Source organism: Protopterus annectens, chromosome 4.part0 (genome assembly GCF_019279795.1).
Source record: "Protopterus annectens isolate FY-2018-M chromosome 4.part0, PAN1.0, whole genome shotgun sequence".
Lineage (NCBI taxonomy): Eukaryota > Metazoa > Chordata > Ceratodontiformes > Protopteridae > Protopterus > Protopterus annectens.
In genome coordinates this window covers 1797198086-1797218193 of record NC_056733.1, presented here as the reverse complement: position 1 = coordinate 1797218193, position 20108 = coordinate 1797198086, and the positions used below count along the sequence as shown (strand labels likewise).

The following is a 20108-nucleotide window of genomic DNA, read 5'->3' as shown; positions in this document are numbered from 1 at the left end:
AAAGAAGCTTTGATTCTGAGGCATGGTTAAAATTGTTTTGTAAGTACTGTAGTAAGAAGGTTATAGCCACAAATGTTCCACCACAATCAGTGCACATAAAATGTGAGCAACACTTTCTGTAATTTAATCTATTGTGCAAAAACAAATTTTATGAATCAGAAGGAAGCAAAGTTAAGCACTGACACTCTGCTACCTGGATGGTGGGTGGGATATGGTGTGGATGAAATATTATGTCCTTTTCAGATTCTGCTGCATCATGAAAAAAAAAAAGCTAGCCATGAGATTAACAACATATCTGGACATATGCTGGAACCCGAACACTTAGCATCAGTCTTAAAAATGCTGGGTGAGAATAAGATGCCAGCCCTGAGAACACTTCTTCAGAACTTCATAACCTGAGATAAACAAAAAAGTCATAGAGGCATGTCCCAGGAAGACTGTAGAAGTGACTTGTAGGATCCATTAATAAATACTAGTCCAATTAATGGTGATCAGTGAAAATGATATATGGTAATCTTGTAATCACAGTTAGAACACTGGTTATCTTGGCACCCATTAATGGCCATCTCTATGCATCATTTTAGAAACATACGTTCTGAGCTTTGGGGGCTGCAGAACTGGCATGAAGGCTGAAGACATCCCACCCATTATTGTTTTTTATATAAGTATTTTATATTTTAAAGTAAATTAAATCATAAACTGTGAAAACAATAGTAGTTTTTCTGTTTTTTTTCTTTTTTGTCCTTGCTGACTGGTTAGAACATATCATGTGATTCTTGAATCACTGTTTATTAACCATGTTGATTTTCTATGTATCTTTTTCAATGCTTTATGACTACCTTCTACAGCTCAAGAGGCCTAACCATTAATCCATAACAGCAGTAGAATGGCCTCTTTGTCAGTTGAAACGTACACTCCTAACACTCAAAAGAAAAGTCTTATGGTGTCAGTTCAACTTCTGCTTCTATATACAGCATGCATGTGGTCATATTCACTTACGGTGAATACTGGTTTAAAGATTTTAGTATTCAGCAGTTAAAGCAATAAAGCTCTTCAACATGAAATGAAGAGGTACTACAAAAACACTTGTAAAGAAATCTGATAAATCAATTTTGAATTCACTCAGCAAAAGAGAATTTTGTCAGCCTGTAAATCTGCTCCATCCTGCTACCATATGTTAATACCATTACATTCATTGAATGAAATGTCAGTTATGGCAACACAAGTTCAGAATCACACAGCAGTGTTAGCACTAGAAATTCCTAAACAGCTTCACCAGCTAAAACCCTTCCACCTGAGTCAAAGTGCAACAAATTACATTTCTAAACAGCAAGATTGATGTCTTTAACGTATGATAAGACATGGGCAAACACATAAGATCTCCAGTTTCAGCTTTTTCAGATCTTCCATTAATTACAGTTGACACATAGAAAATAACTGGAATTTCAAAGTAAGAAATTTCTGATTTAGTGCAGTGATGCATTGCACTTTGAAGTATTTCCACACCACAATTATTCCAGATAAGGACAATTATAACAAGAAAGCCAGTTATCAAAATATTATACACTCACACCAGTTTCCAATTCAGATACTGAAAATTTTCAATATTCTGAAAATCACTTGAAAGAGCTACACAAACTGCTCACATATTTTTTCTAAAATGCAATTTTTCCCTAAACCATGATATGTAAAAATAACTTGACATAAGCTACATATTTATTGGCAAAAGAAAAAGGTTCTGAAAAGTGCAAAGCTCCCCAAGGCCCTCCTAACATTGTACTTCTGTTAAAACTGAGTCTGTGAAAAGGCATCTAAAACCTTTTGTAAGTGGTCAAGTCTCTCCTTCAGAGATGTTGAAGACAGAACCATAGTCTGATAAGCAGGATCAAGAGGCAAAACAGCTAGTAACCACCAACACCAAGCAGGTCCATCTGGGGAAACCTATGAAAGAAAATAAGATAAATTAAAAATGGACTGAAAGAAGGGCATATTTCATCAGAACAAAATGTATTTCTAGCAATTAGCTTTGTAAAGTGTTTGTTACCGAAGTATGTCAGTAGAAATTAAACATATCTGAGAATAACAGACTAGTATAAAATATGAATTTGTTTAAATTTTCCCTGTTATGTATGCAGTATTAAAAGACTGAAACTGGGTGAACTCTCTAATGCATACCAAATGACTATATATAGTGGCTATAAAAAGTTTACACACCCCTGTTAAAATGCCAGGTTTTTGTGATATAAAGAAATGAGACCACAATAAATATTTCATCACTTTTCCCACCTTTAATATGACCTAGAACCTGTACAATTCAATTGAAAAACAAATATGTTAGGGGAAAAATATAAAAAAATAAAAAATGTACAATAAGCTGGTTGCAAGTGTGCAAACCCTTAAACTAATACTTTGCTGAAGCACTTTTTTGATTTAATTACAGCATGCGGTCTTCTTGGGTAGGAGTCTATCAGCATGGCACATCTTGACTTGGCAATATTTGCCCACTCTTCCTTGCAAAAGCGATCCAAATCTGTCAGATTGCGAGGGCATCTCTCGTGCACAGCCCTCTTCAGGTCACACCTCAGCCCTCTTCAGGTCACACCACAGATTTTCTATTGGATTTAGGTCTGAGCTCTGGATGGGCCATTCCAAAACTTTAATTTTCTTCTAGTGAAGCCATTTTTTTGTTGATTTGGATGCATGCTTGGGTTCATTGTTGTGTTGAAAGGTGAAATTGCTCTTCATCTTCAGCTTTCTAGCAGACACCTGAATGTTTTGGGCCAAAAGTGACTGGTATTTGGAACTTTCATAATTCCCTCCACCTTGACTAAAGCCCCAGTTCCAGCTGAAGAAAAGCAACCCCAAAGTATGATACTGCCACCACCATGCTTCACCGTGGGGATGGTGTTCTTTTGTTGATGAGAAGTGTTGTTTTTGTGTCAAACGTACCTCTTGGAATTGTGGCCAAAACATTCAACCTTGGTCTCATCAGACCATAACACATTTTCCCACATGCTTTTGGGAGACATGATGTACTGTTTTGCAAATTTTAGCTGGGCCTGGATGTTTTTCTGTGTAAGAAAAGGTTTCTGTTTTGCAACCCTACCCAATAGCCCAGACATATGGAGAATACAGGAGACTGTTCTCACATGTAATACACAACCAGTACTTGCCAGAAATTCCTGCAGTTCCTTCAGTGTTGCTGTAGGTCTCTTGGCAGCCTCCCTGACCAGTTTTCATCTTGTCTTTTCATCAATTTCTGGAGGGATGTCCAGTTCTTTGCAAAGTCACTGTTGTTCCATATTTTCTCCACTTTTTGATGACTGTCTTCACCGTGTTCCATGGTATATCCAATGCTGTGGAAATTTTTTTGTACCCTTCTCCTGACTGATACCTTTCAACAATGAGATCCCTTTGATGCTTTGTTTGCTCTCTGCAAACCATGGCTTTTGCTGTAGCAGGCAACTGAGTAAATGTCAGGAAAATCCTACAAGGACAGCTGAACTTTATTTGGGGTTAATCAAAGTCTCTTTAATTGATGGCAGGTGTGTACCCAAGAAGACTGAATGTTGTAATTAAATCAAAAGGTGCTTCAACAAAGTATTAATTTAAGGGTGTGCGCACTTATACAACCAGCTTATTGTACCCTTTTTATTTTTTATATTTTTCCCCCTAACAGATTTGATTGTTTTTCAACTGAACTGTACAGGTTATAGGTCACATTAAAGGTAGGAAATGTTTTGAAATGATTTATTGTGGTCTCATTTTTAATATCATAAAAACCTGCCATTTTAACAGGGATGTGTAAACTTTTTTTATCCACTGTACATGGTAGTTGCTACTTTGTCAAACAGCACTTTTGTTGATATCTGTTTAGTCGACACAGTTTTATCAACTAAATAAATGGTTAACACATGTCAAAAAAGTAGCATATTGGAGGATTCTTTGGGTTGGAGAATTTGCCCCTTCCAGAGAATTGTGCAATTTTGGGGTCAGACTATGTCATTAGCAGGTGTGTAGGGGCAAAGTGGGATTGCCCCCTGCAAAAAAAAATTTTAGTTTAGTTTATTTCTGCATGCACCATGATTGATGCTTAGTGCATGTGTAATAGAGTGCCAACATGAATAATGTTGATTATTTGGTGTCAACATTATTCATGTTGATAAAATTGCCATTGTATAAAGGTAAGTAAATCCATATATTTATAACTGAAAGAAAACAACATTAGTTAAAAGATTGTCTGTGTAAATGTAAGTTGACTGTATCACTAGAATCTCCAACTACCAAAACATAAGAAATAGAAAAAAAACAAACAAACAACCACAATGGTCAGGATCCACAGCATTTATTGTAATCACTCTGTCTTGGCAATACTGCCTTCAAGGAGTAAATTCATTCATTTATACCCCTGTCTATAAATACACAACTTCATATACACACCCCTTTCTGAATTACACTTAAACAATTAAACAATAAAAAAAACAATCAATGGATAAAAAATTTCCAGTTACATTCTTGGTTCAACCCACATGTAAACCTAGTATTACATTTTAAAATATACAAAGATTCTTTATATAAGAGCATATTTTTGATGTCACCAATAGCATATTATGAACATTGCATTTTTTCTAAAACAGTAGCTTGTAATCCTGTTGGATTTTCCTCATGCACCATATTAAAGTGTTCTGCCACTGAGCTTTCGGTTTTGTTGTTTACGATATCCCTTACATGTTCCCTTAATCTTGCCTTAAAGGACCATTTGCTCTCTCCCACATAAAATTTGTCACATGGACACCTAAAGGCATATATTATGTCCTCTGTTTCACAATTAAAGTATTCCTTAACATTACAATTTCTCCCATTCATCCTTCTAAAACTCAATATTATGTGTTTGCACACCTTACATTTTCCACATGGTTTCGTCCCATATTCCATTAGATGTTCCACTAGGGTCACAGGGGGACTTACAAACCTACTCTTCACAATGAAATAATTTATGTTTCTACCTGTCTTATCGGACATCTTCAGGTACTTATCAACCCACTGTGAAAAATCCTTCAAGCAGGTAATAAATTCCCAGTAATATTTGCCCCATTTTACAACCAGCAAACTTAAATAATTATAGGTAGTTACAAAATATATATCCTCATTCTTATTACTATTGCCTTCTATAGATTTGAATTTTCTAGAAACAGGATCTTTCTGTATACATTAACTAATAAATCTATTCCAAGAACTCTGCAATAGCTCAGAATCATAACCTTGGGACATGAACATACGAACTGTTTGTGTTAACTTCCCAACAAAATCTGCTTTATTGTTACATAATTTATATAGGCATATAAACTCACCATAAGGTAACACCTGAATGGTATGGCCAGGATGGCAACTATCTGCCCTCAAATAAAGGTTGGCATCTCTAAATTTTTGATGTACACTTGTCCTATTATTATTTCCACTTGTTATACCCACTATTATATCAAAATAGGACACTCTTTTATCTTTTTTCAGACTATCAAATTCAAGATGGAATCTATTCCTTTGTAATTCTGCCACAAAACAGGGGTGGGTGTTGAACATTTAAATAGATTTACAGCAGATATTAGACGTTGCACGTTTGATTCTCAGTTAGAGCGTCTTCTGTGTGTCGATATGCATGAATGGGCGTTCCTTTGCTGAAGGTTGTGTGTTAGACCCAGCAAGCCAGCACATAAAACTCTACTGCCAATCATTAGCGGACCGGCTTTCCACTGTGGCAATCCCTAACCGGGAGAAGCCGAAAGACAGTTATTAATATCAAGCTAAAAAAATATGAGGATGAACTTGTTGAAAGAAAGAAGGGTAAGCTTCTGTGAGACATCAAGGATTATGCCAATGGTAGAGCCTTTGTTATGCAAAGCAATCGCAAATACTCACGTCAGCATGTGAGGTTTGAGGAAGGAGGAAGTAATGGCAACTAGCGTTATAATACTCCCAGATTCTTATACAAGAATAAGAAAAATCTAAAAAGATTATTATGCTATCCAGATAACCAGAAACCTGGTGTGTCTGAGTGTGGAGCCAGTACATTGGCATGTGAAGCATGTAATTTTTGTAACTATGTAGACAGTAGTGGGTGTTTTCAACATCCTGATAATGGACGTAGGTTTGATTTTAAGGTGTACGCAATCTGTCTGACTCCACATATGGTCTACCTTGCCAGCTGCACAGTTTGCCAAGCATTTTATATAGCCAAGACGGATAGACCTCAGAAAGACAGAATTAGGGAGCATTTATACAGTATCCATTGTGCTTCTGCCAACAATGCCTTGTCTAAACATGTTATGACCACTGATGCGAGACACTCTTTTAAGTTCATGGTGATTGATAGGATAAACCCCAGTGTCCAAGGTGGTGATATTAGAAACCTTACTGAAATGAGGGAGGTCAACTAGATGATTAGGTTAAGAGCAGATCAGGACAGTGGTCTTAATGAAAAAGTCCCATTAAGACCCATTCTAAAGGGACGAAGCCTTAGAAAGTGATAACTGCTGAGTGTTATTAAAATATATATATAATACCATTATATACATTTTTATTTACATTTCTTTTATATATTATATGTATATTGTTGCATTATTTTATATTATTTTTTTATAGTATTTGTTTCAAACAGATCAATGTTAGATCAGTCCTGAAAGTGTATTGACACATTTTTCAGGAATGTTTGAATGATTTTACTTCAGATATAGGTTGTCATTAGTTTAATTGTTTTTTATTATGCATATGCTATATTTATGCTTGGTTTTATATAATGCTTCACGTGATTGGTTCAACCTGTCTGGCTCACTTTGATTGATGTTTGCATATATAAGCATGTTAGTTCATTAATTTTTCTGTAGAAGGTCTGATGAAGCAGATGTGAAAGCATTTACCTTTTTAATTTTATGAGCAAATAAACATTTTTTTATAACTCCTGGCACTGTTTTATTCCGCTGGTGTTTGCTGTTACACATTATTTTTTTTTATTGTTTAATTGTGTAATTCAGAAAGGGGTGTGTTTATGGAGTTGTGTATTTATAGGCAGGGGTATGAATGAATGAATTTACTCCTTGATGGCAGTATCGCCGAGACATCAGAGTGATTACAATAACTGCTGTGGATCCTGACCATTGTGGTTGTTCTTTCTTGTATCACAAGAATCATCTGTTATAGCAATTCCATCTTCTACTTCAGCAACTACAGGTTTTCTTCTTTATCTCCACATCCCTAGCAACTTCTGACAACCAAGCCCTCCCCAGTCAGACCTGAACTCATGCATTCCCTGGGAGTAAAAACCTGCCAGATCTCCTTAGGTAAGACCCATCCAGGGACAATGTCATCCAGACAGTCACTGCAAAATTTTTGCTCTCTCCATTATCCCTGCAATGAGACCATTGCTATTTTTTGGCCTAACCCCTTTCTCGGGTAATAATAAGAGCTGCAAGAACTGATTATGACCCTCTGTTGCACATACATGCTTCTTCTCATGCACAAACAAGGACCACCATCATAGACTTTAGTGGTCACACCCATGTCCTCACTGCACTGGTTCTAACCCCCACCCCTGTATCCTGACATACCTCCACCGTTACACATCTCTACCCTTTAGCAACAGCTGTGATAGCACAGCAATGGTGACAGCCTATTGGTTCACCATCACTCCCCAGGATGGACACACCCATCCTTTCTGCCTCTTCTGTGAAAAACTCGAACCACTAGTCAAACTCTGGTCAACTGGTAGATAAGTACATCTATTTCACCAGTAGAGACTAAGCAACAGTGTAACTTACTAAAAGGATACAAGGCCTAAACAACATCTTCTACATGGACCATCTCAAAGCCCTGCCACTATATTTGGTGACTACAGAATGTTAACAGGTGATCCGAGTCTGGAATACAAAGCATCCTCCAACCCAATACTAATGGATTTACTGCACATTAGCAGGTCAAATGGCATCAGAAATACTTGGTCTATGAATCTAAACCTCTTGTGCTACATCAATAGAATGGTTAGGAGGGACAGATATATCTCACAGAAGATACTGCTGCTCTGGAACAGACTTCACATCTACATAAAACAAAATTCATCCCTGTCCATATTCAAGTGCAACTTGGGTCTATGGATGGGAAACAGAAACTTTACCTCAGGACTGCCTGCTGTACTACTAATGGACAGATGCAGCTCCTAAATGTTTATTCCATGCAGGGGTCCCCTGAAATTATCTACAGTATGATCCCACTTATTCTCAGCATGAGGTAATATATAATTATTGACCATGTGATATGTTAGCCCAGTCTCTAACCAAATGGGATAGGTTCATTTTGGAAAAAAAAATGGAAATTGGCTAGGCTTAAAATGGCCCACAAGGGCAGCTAACCTAGTACTTATCTATGAAGCTATGAACCTTTGAAGAGTTATTTGCCATCAAATTCAACGCGCACTCATATGATGAGCCAAACAGATAATGTATCTGATGTTGTCCACTTTCATGCCTTCCTCAACTAATGGGATCTGATCCTTAGATCTGACTCAGCCATTTTACTAGCTCATGGCCAAAAACAAACTTTCGAGCTCCTTCCTTACCCATAATGCACTATCCCTAACATCCCTTTGATTTTGTTTGCTGCTTTAGCATTTAGATGTGGTTGCCTTCAGCTCTCGTGCCTTCAGTGGGAGATAACTTAATTTTTCCTATCTCCATCTTAAATTCTTCTATAAATGAGTATTTATTTCATCTTTAATCTAAGTTTTTCTTCTTCTTTTTTTTTTTTGGTCTCCATGCATTTTTTTCTCAAACACGTTTATAAATTATCACTTCTTCGTAAGGTGTTTCTGCCATTATTTTTCTTATATTTTGGCTGTAAAATTTTTTTACCATCATGGTAGACCTATTTCCTTCTCTTTGCCTTTTTACACACTATGAGCAGGTTTTAAAAATTCTGATGTGTGGGCATAAAGTTGCCTTTGCCAGATCCCACTCTCTTTGGGTCTGTTGTTTGGGAATAGAACACCTGTGACAGGCTGTAGTATTTGTCATGGGATCAACCCCCAAGCTTTAGCTGACTGGAAGAATAGGCTGATTTTGAAGGGATTACTGCCATCTCCCTTTACTGAAACCATTGCTTGGGTTCAATCCCCCAAACATAAATCTAAAGACGCATCAAAAAGGTCTAGGTCCTGGGATTCTCCAGCCTCTACTTCTTCTGAACCATGGAGAAAGAATGAAAGACTAGATCCAAAGCTACATCTGATCCGACCACAATTTCAGAGCCTACATCCTCAGATCTGATCAAACCTATTTTGGATCTTACATAATCGGATTCGAAGCCTTTACTAAGAACTACATATTCACCAAGTCTGGATCCGGTTCCGTCCAGTGTGCCCTCTCCCTTTTTAGACAGGCACTTAAATTCACCATCCCTGGTATCCTCTCATTCCTCCAGGAGTCTCATGGAAGTGGACTTGGAAAGGATGATAAGGACATTTTCCACAGAGCAAATTCAGAAGGGTGTTGTCATGGTTCTCTGACCTCTTTGGGTCAGGAATCCAGCCATCTTCCACTTCACCAATAGCAGCTCCTTTTCTAATACAACCTGTGGTTTTAGAGCCCCTGGATCCTATCCTTCCGGGTCCATCTGGTTCAGATCTGAAGAGAACATCATCTTCAGATCTGAGTATTGCTCTGAGTGCACCAACTCTGATATCCTCAGAGCCAGATGACTCTCAGAGCCAAAGCTTCCCTGCTATTGGGGCAGAGGGAATTGATGGACCAGAAATTCACTTTTTTGGCTCAGATGGCATCTTTCTTCCCAGAGCGGTCGGCCTTTGAGGTTGTGAAGAGAGTGTTCTCTGCTCCAGCAGGTCAGATGGGTCCTTCCTTCTTCGATCCACTCTTTACTTCCCAGATGACTTTGCACTGTAATCCTCAACATTTTACTCCACATGAATCAGCCAGCCCAAAGCTTCCAGTCTACCCAGCACGGTATTTTGATCTCTTCTGATAATTCTTTGGACTATCCCACTGAGGAAGTCCCTAGGAAGAGAAAGTGCAAATGGAGGCAGTTGGACTCTCCTCAGGAGTCAGTCACTGAGTTGACTGATGTCGATGAAGGGGAGGGGTCCCCAAAATCACCACCTGATGATGTCTCATTTGGAGGCATTCTTGAGATCCTAAAACAAAAGGGTGGCTGGTCTTCCCAAAACCCTTCTCCTGAAGAATCAGTATTTCTGGAAGCATTTGATACTGGTCCATCTGCCTCCTGGGTTACTCCAAAGGACAATGAACTTATTGATTTGATCTCCAAGTGGGAGTGAAAGGAAGCTAATATGACTGAACCAATCCCCAAGAGACCAGACAGGATTCTGGCTCCACCACTCGGCTGGAATACTTGAGAAAAGTGGTCACAGTAGATGCTATGGTTGTGGTGGCAGCTAGAAAAAAGGAACTCGCTGAACACAGTTCCTCTGTCCATCCTTCTAATAAAGAGTCAAGGGCGAAAGATGGTTTTGGGAAGCATGTTTATACTTCAGTGACATTTGTACTTAGATTGCTGAACTATTTAGCACATTTCACTAGGCTACAAAGGGATTTGATTAAAGAGTTATCCAAATCTTTCTGGAACAGGAAATGCTGAGGCTCAATCTTCATTTGTCTCTCAGCTGGCTACCCTATAGGCTTATATCCAATTCATCCATGAGGCTTATCTCGCACAGTGCAGAAGACACCTCAAGGGCTGTGGGTTCTGGCATTTCCATCAGGAAGCATGCCTGGATGCACCTGTGTGATTTTGCAGAGCCCTTCACGTCATCGTTTGTCAATGCTCCCTTTGACAGCACTTCTTTGCTTGGACCCACTGTAAAGGACACACTCCAGGTGTGAGAAAGATGGAAAGACCCTCTGGGCGTGCATTTTTCAAACCCTCAAAGGAGCTTTTCCAGGAATCAAAGGGAAGGTTTAAAAATGTGGTTCAGAAAGTCTCAGGTTCCTTTCTAGGTCACACGTGGAGTTAGTCTCCCAGAGTCAAAGTGAAGAGCGATAATGGAAGACAATGCCCCCTTGGCAGAGGAGGCCCAGAAAACTGGGTGTCTAGAGATTCCTTTTTCAACAGACCCTTTCAGTGCTCCTGAATGGAGGCCCGATTGCCTACCTCTGCAGGCAGTTAGAGGTTGAGTATCTCTGCGCCACAGAGCCTAAGTATTACAAAAGACAGTTGGGTGCAGACAATTATTTCCAGAGGTTATGTAATTCCCTTTTCCCTACTATCTCCAATATCCAGGAAAATTCCTGATGTTCCACCCAGTCAGAGGAAAGCAGCAGCCCAAGAAATTCAAAAGCTGCTACAAAAAAAGAGTCATTCAAGAGGTCCCACCAGACCAGATAAGATCTGGAACTTAATAAAGATTTTTTTAGTGCCAAAGAAAACAGGGGACTGCAGACCAATTTTGGATTTCAGTGTGCTGAACAAGTTGGTTTGACACACAAAGTTCTGGATGGTCACTGTTCAGTCCATTCGGCCCTTTCTGGGCAAGGATGACTGGATGTTTTCGATAGCTTTGTAGGATGCGTACTATCACATAAAGATGGAACAGATCCAGAAGGTACTTCCACTTCTGGCTGGGAGCAGTTATTATCAGTTCAGAGCACTGCCATTTAGCCTCATCACAGCCCTCAGAGTGTTCAACAAGTGCATGGCATTGATTGCAGCTCTCTAAAGACTGAAAGGATTCTGGGTGCTTCTATATATAGATAACTGCCTCATTACTGCCCCAACAAGGCATCGACTGACAGAAGCCAAGGATCAGGTGTTACAGACCTGTACGCATCTTGGAATAACCATAAATTACAAGTCTCATCTGCAACCAACCCAGACATTAGAATTCAAAGGAACAGTGTTCAACACAGTATTTATGGTAGCTTCTCTTCCTCTATTGAGAGTGCAAACAATGAAGATGCAGGTCAGGAAAATAATTTGCTGTACCAGAATTTCAGCCAGATTGATTCTGCAAGCCCTGGGATCAATGTTAGTGGCAATAATTTTAGTCCTCTTAGCAAGACTGCACATGAGAATTCTTCAGTGGATGCTAGCAACACAATGGTCAATGCTTTCTCAGCCCATGTCTGCAAAGATAAGAATAACCCAGGTATGCAAACAATACATGGTGGATGCAGTCAGAAGAGCTGTTACAAGGTCATCCTTTCATCCTCCCTCAGCCCAATGCCACAGTGACCATGGCACTTCCCAGATTGGGGGGTGGGATTCCTGGGCAAAACAGTTCAAGGCACTTGGTCCCCTGTAGTGGCCAACCTGCATATCAATGTTTTGGAGATGAGAGCATTGCTCTTAGCATTGCAGGAATTCCAGGAATTTCTTCCTCTTGGGAAAATTGTAATCCAGACAGACAACATGTCAGTAGTTTGGTACATCAACAAGCAAGGGGGAACCAGATCTTATCCCCTGTGTCAAGAAGCCCTCAGAGTGTGGCAGTGGGTGATACCTTCCAACCGCTTTCTAATAGCAAAGCATATCCCAGGGAAGCCCAATGTGATTGCAGACAAACTGAGCAGGTCCATTTTAATACCTCATGAGTGGTTTCTCAACAACAAAGTGACGGAAATGATTTTCAGTCAGAGGCCAGCCTTGCTGAAATCTTTTTGCATCTCCCCTAAACAACAAGTGCAGCAACTCCTTTGCCTTGCTCCCCCACCCCACAAGGGGAATCACTGAGGGATCCTGTGCTCCACAATTGGCCCCCAGATCTTCTGTAAGCTTATCCTCCAACTCTGCTAATTCAATACATTTCTTCAGAAAGCAGCCCGGTTTAAGAACAAAGTCATCCTCATTGCACCTTACTCACCTCAGCCGATTTGGTTCTCTTTTCTTTGGCCTCATCTACTATACTCACCTTGGATTCTGGATCCAATTCCAGGCCTTCTGTCTCACCCAACAAGCATTGTTCACCCAGATATCTCGAATCTCAAACTAAGAGCATGGTTTCTCCAATTCCTTTAATAGCCAGGCAACCAATGCATTCTTCCCCTATTTGTTCCATACTTTTATCTTCGCATAAATGTTCTACTAGGAAACTCTACAGGAGTAAACGGAGGTTTGTTTATTGGGCAGAACAGAATCAGACAGATCCCTTCTCAGCTCCAATTCATTCTGTTCTAGAATTTTTAGCGAGTTTGTTTAATGAAATAGCTCATCAACTATTAAAGTTCAACTTGCAACAATCTCTAACTTTCACATGGGATTTCAAAATTCTTCCCTGGCTTCCTCTGAACTGTGCAAAGCATTTTTGAAAGATACCCCTCTGTTAAACCCCCGTTTAACGATCCCATGCCACCATGGGATTTAAATTTGTACTACAAACGTTAACAAACTCCCTTTGTACCTGCAGATAAATGTGATCTTAAATTTTTGACCTGGAAAGCTGTCTTTTTAGTAGCAATTATATCTGCTAGAAGAATTTCAGAAGTTCAAGTGTTATCTTCTAAGCCCCCATATTTGATTTTTCATAATGATAGGATCAAGTTACATATTAATACTTCCTTCCTACCTAAGGTGGTGCCAGAATCCAACATTAAACAATCCATTAACTTGCCAGTATTTTTCCCACAATATACAAATAAAGGGAAATATATGCTGCACTTACTGGATGTTCATTGACAATTACGTTTCTACCTAGACAAAATAAAAGAAACTGGAAAGACAGATCAGTTATTTGTTTCTTTGCACATAATAAATTGGGTGAATCGATTACAAAGGTAACTGTAGCTAGATGGCTGACAAATTGCATCTTCTTTATCTGTAACAAATTGAATCTCACCTTACTAAAACCATTAAAGGCTCATTCAACGAGATCTATGGCAACTTCAGCTGTACTCTAGTCTAGAGCTTCTATGGATGATATATGTGCAGCTGCAACTTGTTCAAATCCTCTTACTTTTATCAGTGATTACAAACTAGTCTTTGGCTCATCTGTACTCAGGAATATCCTTCCTTAGAGTCCACCCAGGAATTTAAGTAGCTGGGGGACTCTGTCCCATTAGTTAAGGAACGCATGAAAATGGAAAACATCAGATATATGTTATATACTTAACCCTAACATTCTACTTGTGTTGTCCATTTTCATTCTTCCTCAACTCCCCACCCACCACCCACTCCATTTTTCATAACTTACTTCTGAAGGAATGAGCAACTTCAGGACACCCTTGTCCTTTGTATTGAACTCCAGTTATGGTACTTCTTTTACAGGCTTCCTGTCAATCTGCAAACAAGATCTGAGGGATGTCAGGGGTGGTGCATTATGGGTAGGGAAAGAGCTTGAGAGTTCATTGGTGACCACGAGCTAGTAAAACGGTTGAGTCGATACAGAGATCAGATCCGATCCCGTAAGTTGAGTAAGAATAAAAATGGACAACACAGATGGAACATTATAGCAACTACATAACATATTTATCTATGTGTACAGTTGTCCTATAACATTGCATATATTCATTTTCCACTTTTGCAGTCTACAGCTTCTGCCATTAAAATACTGTCCCTAAGACAACCCTTTATGGTTTGAGACCATGTAGACTTTGCAGCTAAATCTACTGCTGGGATGCCACTTTGACTTCTGAATGGCAAGACAAGATATGATACCGCAGTTAAAGAGACAGCTTAACAGCCCCTATGACTTCTTCATTAAGTTTCACAGGGATACCATGCAAATGGAAAATAACACATCACTTAAGAACTCTTGAAAACAAGAACTCTTCTAAATAGCCTAGACTATTGAAACACATCTTCCATTCAGCTTCTTGTAAGTATAGTACAATTCCAGATACTCCTTCCCAGTTTATTTTCTTCATTTTATCTCCTAGAAAATACTTATAGTTCTATACATATCAGTGACTCTTACCACTTCTCCATCATCCTAACTCAGCATCTTTAAGGTGAGGTAGTATTTCAGAGGGAACTGTGTTACTGCTAACCTTGAAACATGACTATCTTACAAGTTTTTTTTTTTAAAACAAGAAACATCTTTATTAAATTATTATGTATGACATAGGCAATCACACATTTATATAAATGAAAACATACCATACTGACATCATTTCAGTTGCAAGCATTATACATCACAAACCATATTAATATAATTGCAGCTGCAAACATTATGCATCACTTATAATCTATCCAGTCATTGCCAGTCAAGCATTACAGAGCTCATTCAAATCCTGCCTTCATTTAAACCTCATTCCTCCTCTGCATGTATTAGATCCCAATTCCAGTTGTTTTATCTCTGTTTCTATATTCACTACCTAGGTTCTAGTAAAGTTGGTTTAGACTTTGATTTCCATTTTCTAGAAACTGCCTTTCTGGCAGCCACTGTAATTAGACTCAGCAAGGCCTTATTATGTCTAGGCAATTCCGATTCCGTGTCATTGCTCAGAAACTTCATTTCCTTAGATACACCAATTTGCTCACATAGTATCTTTGACAGAGCAGTCTGCAGGGAATCTTTAAAATCTGCTAACTTATTACAGTCCCAGAAAATATGTTCCCAGTTACCTTTTTCTACCCCATCAGACCTCCAATATTTGTTGTCAACCTGAGGAAAAATTCTTTGGAATCTAATTGAGGTATAAAAATACCCATGTAAACACTTCCAAGCAAAGTTACTAAATCTTCTAGACTTTGTTGCATATTTGGGAGACATTGCTTACTGTACTTATTTCCTTCTTTCACTTGAAAGAAAGTTACTGTTTGTCGTTTTTGCATTTAAGTTACCTGTCACACATTGCATTTAAGTTACCTGGCACTTGCTCACTAAAGCAATTATATAAGTCAGCACTAAAAAATTAAAAGCACTACACCCTCACAAACTCCCCTTGAGTACCTTGTTCCCCATTGGCCCTTTTTTTCAATTATAAAGGAATTCCCAATACTATTCTAGCATGTCCAAAGGTCAGTTGTCAATCTCCTCTCTGGTCCAGCTGGTGAATCTGGGAATCTTGAGGCAATGTTACAACTGCCTCATGTACACAGACAACCCTCTCCTCCTCCCAACAAATTCCAACACATGTGAGAGATGCAACCATATAGCCAAACTGGAGGCTAAGCTCTCTCAACTCAGTACAGGCGTAACCAGTCAGGAGGAGAAGGAAACCACACTCACTACAACTCCAGTCTCACATAGGCCTACCACGACAGCAAACCAAACACATAAACACACAAAAACATACTCGGAGGCTCTAAATAAAAATCTGCCTAAGCAACAGAGACCTCCAAAGCAGACATCCAAGCAACCGCTAACCCAAAACAAAACACATGCAACACATAGCTCACAAAGCCAATGTGCCGAACAGTCACAGCCCTTAAGGCTAAACAACACACCTGATACACTTGTAATAGGTGACTCTATCGTCAGGCACACTGACGTCCCGCTCACCAGGCTGAACAAGGAGAAGGTCACGGTGAGCTGCCTGTCGGGCGCTAGGATCCGCCACATAACACAAGCACTCAGATCACTCCAAGGCAAGTACAAATATGACTCAGTCATTGTCCATGCTGGTGTGAATGACCTGAGACGTACCTCCCTGGACTACATGAAAAGAGACATAAAGGAGCTCTCTGAGCATGTAGCCCAGGCCGGTATGACCCTGACCTTGAGTAGCATCTTGCCCTCACCAAGAATGATGCCACAATATGAAGACAAGATGATCAATTTCAACAATTGGCTTAAGTATTGGTGTCATTCAAAGTGGATCCAATGCCTGTCAGCCTGGGATGACATGCTCGACAAGCCATGATGCTTCGCTAGGGACGGCTTGCACCTGTCACCCCTGGGCTTTCAGATATTGGCAAAGGCTCTTGCTACCCCATAGTGCCTTTTTTAGGCAAGGCTCAAAAGACAAACCCACCTCCATAGGTATCACAAGGGATAAGAAACTAAGAGTAATGCTACTCAACGCCAGAAGTCTAAACCTCAAGATGCACACACTCAAAACTCTCCTTAGATGGAGAACATTGATATCTGTGCAGTAACAGAAACCTGGTTCAAGGTTCCCGAGAGCACCCCAGCACTGCCAGGTTATACCTCATACCATGCTTTTCAGCCCCAAAACTTGGAATGAACCACAAAAGGAGGGGGAGTATCAATATTCGTCAAAGATACCCACACCTCCAGGTTGGTGGCACAGCACGAAGCATCAGAGACTATCCATGTGCAACTAACAGTGGGTAAAACTGCCTTCCAGTTTATAGCCTGCTACAGACCACCCTCCCAAACCCAGGAACCCCACTCGGCCTTCCTGAGAACACTGGAAAATATGAAGGTCTCTCCAAACACCATTATATTGGGTGACTTCAACTACCCAAACATAGACTGGGAGCATTACTCTAGCTCCAACACCCTAGCCCAAAGGTTCCTAGAATTTATAAACTCAAATGCTATGGAACAAATTGTTACCACTCCCACAAGAGGGGAAAACATACTGGACCTGATCATCACCAACATGGGGACTCTATGCTCCAGACCAGAAGTGTATCCCTCACTGGTAAGATCAGAACATAAACTAATCTCACTGGATATTCACATCCCGACCCCACCCCCTGCCCAGAAAACCACAGTGAAAAACTTCTCTAAAGCAAATTTCACACTCCTCAAAACCGAGGTGGAATCCTTCAAAGCCTCCGGGCCTGTGGAAAATACGGCCCAGACCGCAGAATCCTTTATAAACACATTCTATGAACACCTTCAGGAATGCATGGATAATGCAATCCCAAATAAAACCAAGACCCAATCCTCCAAAGGCAGACGTCCTGTCTGGTGGACCCCAGCCATAAACAAACTATACAATAGAAGGAGGAAGCTACTACATGATAGAGCAAAATCCCAAAAAGGGAAGGCATCTCTGATCAGTATTAGCAAAAAACTACGGGCACTCATAAAATCGTCTAAGGCCAGCTTCGAGAGAAAAATTGCACAGGACACTAAGGATAATCACAAGGCTTTCTTCAGTTATGTTAGGAACCTGGGTGGGAATTCCCAGATATGCTCAGAATTAGTCCAAAATGACAAAAAATACACCGAACCCACAGGCATTGCCAAAATCCTAGCTGACAGGTTCACAGCAAACTCCCCCCCTCCCCACCAAAAGAGCAAATATCTATCCCAGCAGAGTGCTGCCCCCCTGACATCTCAGATGTTCAGGTAAGAGCCGCCCTCTCCAAAGCAAAGAACACAGCATCAATGGGACCAGACGGTGTCCCGGGCTGCATCCTACGTGAACTCCAAGAAGAGCTAAACCCAAACATAAAACTACTGTTCAATCTCAGCCTTACTACAGGATATGTACCCAAAGAGTGGCGTACAGCAACAGTGGTCCCTCTCCACAAAGGTGGTGCCTCAACGGATCCTGGAAACTATCACCCCATAAGCCTGACTAGCTTGGTCTGCAAAGCTATGGAAAGGATCATCATGGACCTCATAAATAAAGATATTGGGGACCTACAGACACTGGATGCTACCCAGTTCGGCTTTGTTAAGGGCAGATCCTGCCTCTTAAACCTGGTTGATTTCTTTGAAACAGTCGCCAAGGCCATTGACGAGGGGAAGGTGGTCCACACAGCCTACCTGGACCTCGCAAAAGCCTTCGATACAATACCCCACTTGGGCATTATAGATAAGCTCTCCAGCTTAAATATAAACCCCTATGTCACTAGATGGGTTGTAAACTGGCTCAAGGACAGAACCCAAATGGTTAGAATTGCTGGAGCTATGTCAGACTCCAAACCAGTTACAAGTGGCATCCCACAAGGCTCAGTCCTGGGACCTCTCTTGTTCGGTATATATTTCTCGGAGGTACAGGCCAACACGGAAGGACTGTGGCTGACTAAGTTTGCAGATGACTGCAAACTGGGCGCCATAATCGACTCTCCAGCTGACACAAGCATCCTCCAAAAGGGCCTCATAGACATAGACAACTGGTGCCAGAGCCATGGCCTCAAGCTAAACACCAAAAAGTGTATAGTCATCCCCTTTGGCAAAAACAAAGTGCCCACAAATTACCACATAGGTGGTAATCCATTAAGTACAGAAGAAGTAACTAGGGACCCAAGTTGATAGCAATCTCTCATTTGACAACCACGTGGCCAAAGTGGTTAGAAAAACATTTTATATAGCCCACCTAATCATGAAGGGATTGACATCTAGATCAGGGGAGGTCATCGTGCCTCTTTACTCATCCCTCATCAGGCCCATAATTGAGTACTATGCCCCTTTTGGGATGTACCTTACCAGACACCTGCAGCAACTGGAAGGACCCCAAAAGTACCTCACCAAGAGGATCAAAGGGCTCAAACAGATGCCATATGCTGCCCAGTTAAAGAAACTCCAGCTCTACTCAGTGGCATACCGCCTGCTCAGAGGCGATCTGTGCCTGACGTATAAAGCCATGTCCAACCCGGAATTAATGGACATGCTGCACCTCAGAAAATCCAAATCCCCTCGAGCTACGCACTCGAGAGACTTGAACCTCAGCACTGAAATAAATAGGGCATGCTGGAGGGACAGATTCATAACCCAGAGGCTCCCTTCACTCTGGAATAAAATCCCAGTCCAGGTTAGGCAGAGTCCCTCATTGACTCTCTTCAAGACGAATCTTGATGAGTGGATGGGAGATCGTAGGTTTACCCCGGGTATCACGTCTGTGTCACTGTTAGACAGAGGCACAGTATACTAACCTCGAAAAAGGGCATAGCAAAATTAATTTAAAATCGGTGGCGAAAGCCAAATACACTCTGGCTAGGCTTATAAATGCCCTAGGGCAGATAGCCTAGTATGAACCTATGAACCTACACATATACCCCCAATTGTTTCTTTGTGAATTACTTATCCAGTCTCTCTTCTCAATACTTTCTAACCTTCTTTGATTGATGCTTATAGTTATATTGCAACTTTTTTGTATGATCTACTATTAGTTTTTTAACAGCAGCTTCTGTTCTAGATTCTACTTAAAACTCTATGAGTGCTGGTCCTTCACTTAGGATGCCCCTATTTCTTTCTCTTTGCCTATACTCTGATATCAATCCTTAATAGG

The 20108-nt window shown here is 40.4% G+C and overlaps 1 protein-coding gene across 1 annotated transcript in view; it reads right to left on the bottom strand.

The window, feature by feature from the left end:
* Positions 1-259: 259 nt before the first annotated feature.
* LOC122800026 (LON peptidase N-terminal domain and RING finger protein 1-like) overlaps positions 260-20108 on the bottom strand; it is a 770380-nt gene continuing 750531 nt past the window's right edge. The window contains exon 12 of the mRNA XM_044069488.1: positions 260-1941. Within this exon, the coding sequence (XP_043925423.1) occupies positions 1786-1941 (156 nt within the window). The 3' untranslated portion in view covers positions 260-1785. The remainder of the gene's footprint in view (positions 1942-20108) is intronic.